We start from the raw sequence: 8322 nt of genomic DNA, 5'->3' as shown, positions 1-8322 counted from the left end.
GGGGGGGGGGGGGGGGGGGGGGGGGGGGGCAGGGCCTGCAGTCTGAGCGTCCACAGAAGGCGTTGCCAAGGATGGTCTTCTTTCCCATTATGCAGTAAAGTGGGCAAGTGAAGAGCAGAGATCCGCCGGGCCACCCAGCATCAGGTGTCTTCTCAGGACCCCTGTCAAACAGGGAGCACACAAAAAGTAATTGGAAACTGTCCCTGCGTGGCCCTCGCTCGAGCGAATGCCACCCGCCAGAGTTAGAACATGCCACGTTCAAACCTGTGGCTCCCGGAAAGGAACACGAGGCCCATGGGTAGAGCTGGGCTTTGACTCACATTCTCAAGGCGAAATGAGGCTTGTGCGAAGATGCAAATCGCTGTCCTAGTAGAACGTCACCATGTGCCACGACCAGGCCTGAAACCTAACTGTCCTCTGCATTTGGGAAGTCCAAAGCAGCGTGCAAGCCCAGGAGGTGGAAGGTGGCAATGGGAGCAGCCCTGCTTTGTCTTGTTTAGACTGAGAAGCATCAGCACAGGGACAGGTGCGGTGGCCCTAGAGCAGCAGCTGGAAGCTGGAACATCTACCCAGTTATGAGGGGCTTAGACCCTTAAAACGGGCAGGCAGATTATCCTGATACCAAACTCACAGTGACTGAGGGGGCACAAAGACCCTCCTCAAGCCCCCCCGATGACCTAGGACCTTCCTGCAAGCAATCCAAGTCTTCCTCCAGGTAGCTGGAACTATGGAAATGACTACTGACATGGGCGGGGGGTGGGATTATTTTCTCCTGTTTTGTGTCCAGCGGGGATTCTGCTAAATGGGAGGGAGTCCAGGCACAGTAGCCGCTTACTGACGTCTGTGTAGAGGACAGTCTCCTTAGAGACCTGAACGTGTGCCAGAGGCGGGAATTGTCCTCGCTGCCTACGTGCATCTTTCATCCTGCACTCACCTCTGGTCCATTAGGTCTGTAAGGTTTTTAAATAATGTCAAAAGCCTGCAGGATCCAATGGATAACAAGAGGATGCACATGCATACCGCAGACAAGGGAAAAGCATCTCTCCCACCAGCATAAATTCACTTTCCACACCTTTGAGGAGTCCGTTCTGAACAAGCGACTGGTTCCATCATGTTTGATCCGAAGGCTCGGAAGCATGTCCTGGACAGCCTTGCAGAGTCCAACGAAGTCCTGCTTCACAATGATCTCCTGAAGGATGGAGAAGACACCCCATCTCCACCTCAGGTCTTTCGTGGGCCAGAGCAAGGTCGAGCTGGTTCTGCCTCCCGTTTGCTGCCTCTTGCCTCCAGGAGGATCATTAGCAAAGCAGGAAGGAAACACCCCTCCCTGGTCCTCAGAATCCAGCATTCCAAGGTATATTGCTTACATATATGGAGGTTCTGTTTAGCTCTAGGACCATTTATAGCCTCCCTTGAAGCAGCCTTACCCCAGTCTAATCTCTGCATGGCAATCATCTATACAGTGAAGTCAAAGAAGAGAAGCAGCTCTCATCATTGCCCGATCACCTGTTCCGCCATGACCATGGCGTTCCATGCAGTCACGGAGGCTGCTCTGCAGCCTTGGCATGGACTGCCCCAGGGCCCCATACCACCCACATCTTTGTAGCCCCCCTTGAGGCACACCTCTTTGGCCAATTCTGCACTAGCTGTTACATCTCAGCCAGACCACCCCGCTCTTTGACCCACCCACTGATTAATACCTACTGAAAAGTCCAGAATCTCCAAGACTGCAGCTGAGTTTGCTCGAACAGCTTTCAGAATACCCACACAACCATCATTCTGGATGGGGTTCCTGGCCATCTGCAGATCACAGAACAAAAAGTGTGTGGGTTTGTCTACCCTGGAGCATTGGAGTCTAGCCCTTTCCAGAAAGCTACTCACACCAAGAATCCTCAGAGTCTTGTTTTCTTTCAGACCCAGTGCAAGACAGAGGGCTCCTTCCAGTGAAATGCGATTATTCCTGACGGGGGGCAGAGTAAACTATTTAAGGATGTTTCTCCCTCCCTCCCTCCCACCCACCCACCCCACATGCCCAGCATCCAAGTAGAGTTGCATCATTCAGTCATTCTTAAGAACTAAATCAAACTCCAAGGTTGGAGAGCAAGCCACAAAATCCCACCATCCTCCTTCAGTTGGTCAGCAGTTCATACATGTGAAATGCTCTGGGCTTCATCATGCGCCCCCACCAGGTGCACACTCTTTGCCAACACCCTTTAGGTCCCTTCCACATCATTTCTGTAAGCGTGAGTCCGCTCAGCGTATCCTGCCAATAGCACCCAGAATTCACTGTGCCCTAAACTGCTATTATGGATGCTGACCATTCTGGCTGAGAATAATGGGAGTTGCGGTCCAGCATCCCTGCAGGTAACCTGCTGGGGAAAACTGAAGTAGGCCCCTACTTGCTAAGCAATCTGTTAACCTGCTGGGTTGGGGGCGCATTTGTGCTGCGTCACTTTCCACTCTTGCACCCAGCTCAAGCGGACGTGGTTCAGCAGCTAAGAGTGGGAACTGTGATGTCTCAGATTTGCATCCAGCTTCAGCCAACAGTTTGCTGTGGGGGCCGTAACAACAACTTTTTAGCTACTGGGTGGTATAAAAGAGCAACAAACAAACAAACCTGTCCGCAGGGTTATATTAAGAACTACTGAATCAAAAAAAGCTCCAAAACCTTAGAAAGTGCAGAAAGAAATGATGAACTTTATTACCCGACATGGAGTTCTTCCAACACGTTGTTGACTTTCAGGGCCTCACCAAGTGCGGCTGCACCACTATTTCCAAAGCCATTGTAAGACAGATCGAGCACCCGAAGGAATATATTGGCCTGTGAAGGGACGGAGGCAGTCTGAGAAGACGTGGGCCTTTTCTCCACAGCCACTGCAAGCCCTTGGTCCCTCGCCCTCTCTCCCACCGCTCTCAACGGCTCGTGGTGCTTTAGTCTTGTCAGCCGTGTTGTTCTCTTCCTTCATGATCACACACATGTGCTGCCTCCTTTCTGTCCATGACACTGGGCTTCACTGCAAGCCCTTCCTATCCACATGGCTGCCAAGAACACGGCACCAAAGGGCACAGACACTGGGCCAAACTGGTTCCAACTCTTCCTGGGCAGTACTGCACAGGAAGAGTATGGCAAAGCACAAAGCCCCGGATCTTAGGCCCTGTGTAGGGGCACTGAGTGTGAACCAACCCCGCTAGCCAGTGCCAAGGGGAGGCAGCCAGCTGGAGACGCGGGGCTGTGACCAAAGGTGCAGTAAAGGGGAAGGGGGCCAGATCTGGTCCAACGGAAAGGCCTCAAGGGGAACTGAAGGCCCCGTTGCCTCAAGGCAGCCTACTGCCTGTTTTGCCCATTCCTCTAGGCCAGGGGTCTCAAACGCGCGGCCCGCGGGCCAATTGCCAGGACGGGCGGGGCACGGGGGAGGGGCCCTGCGGCCTTCAAAGCGCCGGCGGCGCCTGGGCCGGCCGCGGGATGAGCGGTCCCCCACCACCGCAGTGGTGGAATACTTGATGTGGCCCAGCCTCACCCAGACTCTACTTCCAGCGGCCTCCAGTTGAGCTGAGTTCGAGACCCCTGCTCTAGGCACACCCTGGCAGCGCTCCAGCACCCAACTGGCAACAGAACCACCAGGAAAGGCTCTTCTCCTCTGCCTTCTTTCCTGCAGGATTGCCAGACCTTGCTGGTCCAGGGCCTGCACATCCCACATGCTGTTCATCATGCCTCCTTCCTTTCCCCCACTTTGTCCAAATGCCCATTCTCCTGATCTATCCTTGCACCCCAGACCAGACATACCGGGTCAATCCTGATCAGAAGCCCTAGCAAAGTGTCTTGAAAGTCACAAATATTATCTCACAACATAAAAATGAGAGTGACCAACAGTGGATTCCAAATCACTGAGCAGACCATTCCATCTGCGACAAGCGTCCTCCATTAAGGACAACTGCAATGTTAGTGCAACTGTATCCGTGCAAGGCAGAAGATACGGAAGGAAACGGCTCTTACCCCCAGGCCTTTGGCAACAGCAACTGCTCCTTGGCCCCGGAAGCAGTTCCAGCTGAGATTGAGCTCCTTCAAGCCCACATTTTCAGCAACTGCTGCTCCAAGAACTTCACCTGGGTAATTACAGGGGGTGAAAAAGGTTTTCAGGTATGGAGGGACTTGTGCAAGCAGGACAAGCAGAGGTCACTGACAAAAGGAACTCCAAGAGATCGCCCTCACACTGCCCCTCCAACTTAGGACAACTTGCTCTGTTGAAACTTCGCTAGGCACCTGGCTGTGGAGGCGAGGGTGGCCCAACGCTCTGAGCACTTCTGGCATGTCTCCAAAGAGCAGGAAAAGGGAACAACGAGGCCAGAAGGAGAAGCAAGCAGAGACAACTCATGCAGCAGGAGTGCCAGCGTGTGCACGTAGCAAATCCCCCAGAGCTTCCGTGGACGTAATCAAGGCAGGGATCTTTGCAGGGGAAACAGGACTGCATAGACAACGGCCTCACCATGAGCAAAAGAAAGGGGGCCTCGTACGCCAGGAAGTTCCCAGCACAAGCCCCGTCAGAGAAGGGCCACTGGACTCGCAGCTGGCCGGCTCTCACTTGACTCCGCCGCACCACGCCTGCACTCTCGACGGCAAGGAGACCGTGGGCCTCCCCGGGCGACAGCCTTCCCAGCACTGGCAGAGCCTCCACATCTCCCCTCAGCCATCTCCCGACTACACGTGCCCAGGTCTTTCCGTCTCTCCTCCCAGGACTTGGCTTTCCCTCCTGGAATCATCCTTGTTGCCCTCCTTCTCGATCCTTTCCAGCTTGTCTGCATCTTTTTTTTCCCAAATTTGCCCAAATTTTCCAAACACAGTACTCTAGATGAGGCCTAACCAGCGCTGAGTAAAGGGGAACTAGCACTTCACCGAGTTTGAAAGCGGTCCTTCTACTAATGCCTAAAAGAGCATTTGCCCTTTTTGCAGCCACATCATCTCGCTGGCAGTGTTCTTGAGCCAAGTATTCCCCGCCTTGTAATAATGCGTTTGCTTTCTCTATCCCAGATGCAGAACTTGGCATTTGCCCCTATTGAATGTCACTCTGTTCAGCCCAGTGCTTCAACCTGCCAAGATCACCTTGCATCTCCTGTCTTCCGGGGTAGTAGCTATCCCACTCAGATTTTTTTTTCATCTGCAAATCTGACCATTTCCTACATTACGCCATTCAAGGCACGAATAAAAATGTTGAAGAGCACTGGGCCCAGAACTGAACTCTGCAGTACCCCACTAATCACCTCACCCAGTTTGAAAAGGTGCCATTTTTTAGCACTCTTTGAGTCTGACTCTGCAGCCAGCTATGGATCCATGTGGCAGTTGTTTCATCCAACCCACTTTTAAGTAGCCCACTCATCAGGAGAACACGGAGCCTTTTGTCAAAAGCTTTGCTAAAGTGGAGATGGATTGTGTCCATAGCAGTCCATTGATCCACAAGGTTACCCAATCAAAAAAACAAAATCAGATTAGTCTGGCAGGATTTGTTCTTGAAAAAGCCATGTTGACTTCTAGTAATCACTGCATTGTTTCTGACCTGTTTGCAGACTGACTGCTTTATAATCTGCTCCAGAATTTTCCCAGGGATTGATGTCTGCCTGACTGGTCTATAGTTTCCAGGTTCTTCTTTTTTTCCTTTCTTGAAGGACAATATTAGCCCTTCTCCGGTCATCTGGCACTTCCCCGACCTCCATGATTTCTGGACAAGAATAGACACTCGCTCTTGAGAGCTCTTCCAGCAGCTCCTTTATGACTCTGGGATGGAGTTTCTCGGGCCTCGGAGATCTGAACTCATCCAACCCAGTTAGATGATCCTTGACCAGTGGCCGATCAGTCTTGAGCTGCCATCCTGCGCCTTCTGCTTGCACTTCTCCTTCACTGGGTAGGTCATGCATCTTCTTCTGGGAAAAGACTGAGCCTAAGTAGGAACTGAGCACTTGCGCCTTTTGTCATCCGTTTTCATTTTGCTATGCTTCTTCTGGCCTCAGGCAGTCGTGGAGCAACCATGGCTGTGCCAGATGCACAATTCGGAAGAGGAACCAGTGAAATTTATTATTATTATTATTAACGTTTCTATGCCGCCCCTTGCCGAAACCTCATTATCAGGGAGAAATGGCAAATTCCCCCTCCTTGGCTCTTCTTGCTTCTGCATCAGCAATCATGTACCCAAAGACCAATTAGGCATGGACCTTTAGCCAGCTCAGCTGTGCTCACCAGTGCATCTCTACTGCCTGACCAGGAACAGCTTGGGCTTTCTGTTGGCAAAGTCGCCAGACTGTAGCAATGCACAAGACAGAGATGCCTCTGCAGATAGCGCAGCACTTGCAGCTAGTTCCCAACAACTCTGCTGGATCGGGGCCTCATCAGCACATTATGCCACTGCTTCATCAACATCCTGTCCTTTCTCCTGCTGATCTCCAGGTCAAGGGCATCCTGTGTGCCTGTCTGTACTCTGAGATTGTTGCCAGAGGCCCTTCCCCAGATAACCCCGAGTGTGAAGCACAGTGTATGGCTTTATACTTTGGTTTATATCTATTTTAATCCAAGTACTCTACTATTATGCCGTTTTGAGAGAATTACTGTTTTTAGCTTATACTTATGTATCAATTTATGGAATTTGTTGTATTTTACTCTCAGCCACCCTGATAGGGCAGTGTAAAAATCATAAATAAATAAATGGATGGATATTTTCCCTCCCTCTGAATCCTTCCTACCTACCTTCTTTCTTTTCTTTTTCTCTTTCTTTCTTTCTTTCTTTCTTTCTTTCATTCATTTTGGCTGTTCCTCCCTAGTTTCTCTGCATACTGTCTTGGTTCCCTCCTGTTGCCATCAACTCACAGTGTCCTCAGCAAAAAGTAAAGGGGGATTGAGATGTGGCCAGCAGAAGGCCAAGGATCCTTCACGGTGTCAGGCAAATCAGGAGGTTCTAAGCAGTGACCGGTGTGGAGGGGTCAAGCAACAAAAAAGGGAAAGTTTAGTTTAGGGAAACTAAAAGAACAAAAGGAGTGACAGGGCAGCTGAATGCACAGAGGGGGGAGGGGCATGAGAAATCAAGAATAGTGCAGAGGAGGAGCTGAGGCAGAGAAGGGGGAGTAGGTGTACCTACTTCACTGGAAAAAGAATATAGGTAATTAGCAGCCATAAGTTAAGAATATATATAAAGCTCAAGCAACACCCTCTTCTGAATTTCTCATTGTCAAAAATATCTGGTTACACTTAACTCTTCAACAGGCAAAAAGGAAAGCTAGGAGTGAATTTTCAACTGTATGCAACACGCTGCACCTTGTGAACTGGACTATCCATAGTTCTGAAACAGAGACAACGACCTATGCTCAAAAAAGGCATTTTTCACTAGGAACGTCTTTCATATAACACATACACACAAACACTCCCTTGCAGGAATGAGAGATAACAGAACAAACAAACCTACGAACAAAACACACATGCACACACTTACACTTTATTGTAGGCTTCCAGTGACGCACGAATTATTTTGTCTGGAATTTTAAGTGTGCGCAGTACGACAGGGGACAGCATCTACTCGAGTGGCCCTTTGATGTCACAGTCCAAGTGGCAAAATGCTTCGTGCTGGTTCCTTCACTGGGAGACACAGCAGAACGCTCCCAGTGTGTTGCGACTCAGATGAAAGAGCTCTACCGTCTTTGGTGAAAAGGGCTTCTGCACGATCGCTGGCAGGGTGGCCCACTAATCAACTTGCAGCGAGCGCTGTGCTTTCCTGGCGCTCATACCCACACAAGCAGCCCTGCTTTGGGGAGAGCCTCTTCCTGGTGTCACCGCAGCACTGGTTCATTAGCCACACTGAGCGCCACCCCGATCAAGGCCTTCCTGCATAAATTGCGCAAACGCAGCTCCCCAACACGCCACACACAACATACTTTGGCACCATTCTCGCTGCAGCAGTGTTACCTGAGGGCTCCCCAAGCATGTTGTGACTCAGATTGAGGAATTCCATTTTATTGTTGGTCAAAAGGGCATCTGCTAAGTCACGGGCAGCATGGTCACTTAATTCATTTCCAGAAAGGTCCAGGGAGATGAGGGTTGTGTTTTCCCGAAGCATAGCAGACAGAGCCTTTGCTCCTTTCACTCCAACTCTGTTCTCGGATAAGTCAACATCTGAGTGAGGAAGAGAATACTGATCTTTCAGAAGGACGACCACCATGGATCCTCCTCAGGCCCCAAACCCATTATCTTCACATTTCCTTGCCCTTCAATTAATCCCTTGATCAATTAGCAATGGAAGGGAGGCATGGAGCTTTAGAATAGCTCAGAATAGAATAGCTTACATCACT

At 50.7% G+C, this 8322-nt stretch overlaps 1 protein-coding gene across 1 annotated transcript in view; it reads right to left on the bottom strand.

The window, feature by feature from the left end:
* Positions 1-44: 44 nt before the first annotated feature.
* The window catches only part of LRRC74B (leucine rich repeat containing 74B), an 11999-nt gene continuing 3721 nt past the window's right edge, over positions 45-8322 (bottom strand). The window contains exons 3-9 of the mRNA XM_044444307.1: positions 7940-8146; positions 3995-4104; positions 2706-2821; positions 1882-1960; positions 1705-1800; positions 1073-1189; positions 45-161 (exon numbers count right to left, since the gene is read on the bottom strand). Of these exons, the coding sequence (XP_044300242.1) occupies positions 153-161; positions 1073-1189; positions 1705-1800; positions 1882-1960; positions 2706-2821; positions 3995-4104; positions 7940-8146 (734 nt within the window). The 3' untranslated portion in view covers positions 45-152. The remainder of the gene's footprint in view (positions 162-1072; positions 1190-1704; positions 1801-1881; positions 1961-2705; positions 2822-3994; positions 4105-7939; positions 8147-8322) is intronic.

The sequence above is a fragment of the Varanus komodoensis genome, unplaced genomic scaffold, assembly GCF_004798865.1.
Source record: "Varanus komodoensis strain SLA01 unplaced genomic scaffold, ASM479886v1 scaffold44_3, whole genome shotgun sequence".
NCBI lineage: Eukaryota > Metazoa > Chordata > Lepidosauria > Squamata > Varanidae > Varanus > Varanus komodoensis.
This window is presented reverse-complemented; position numbering and strand designations above follow the sequence as displayed.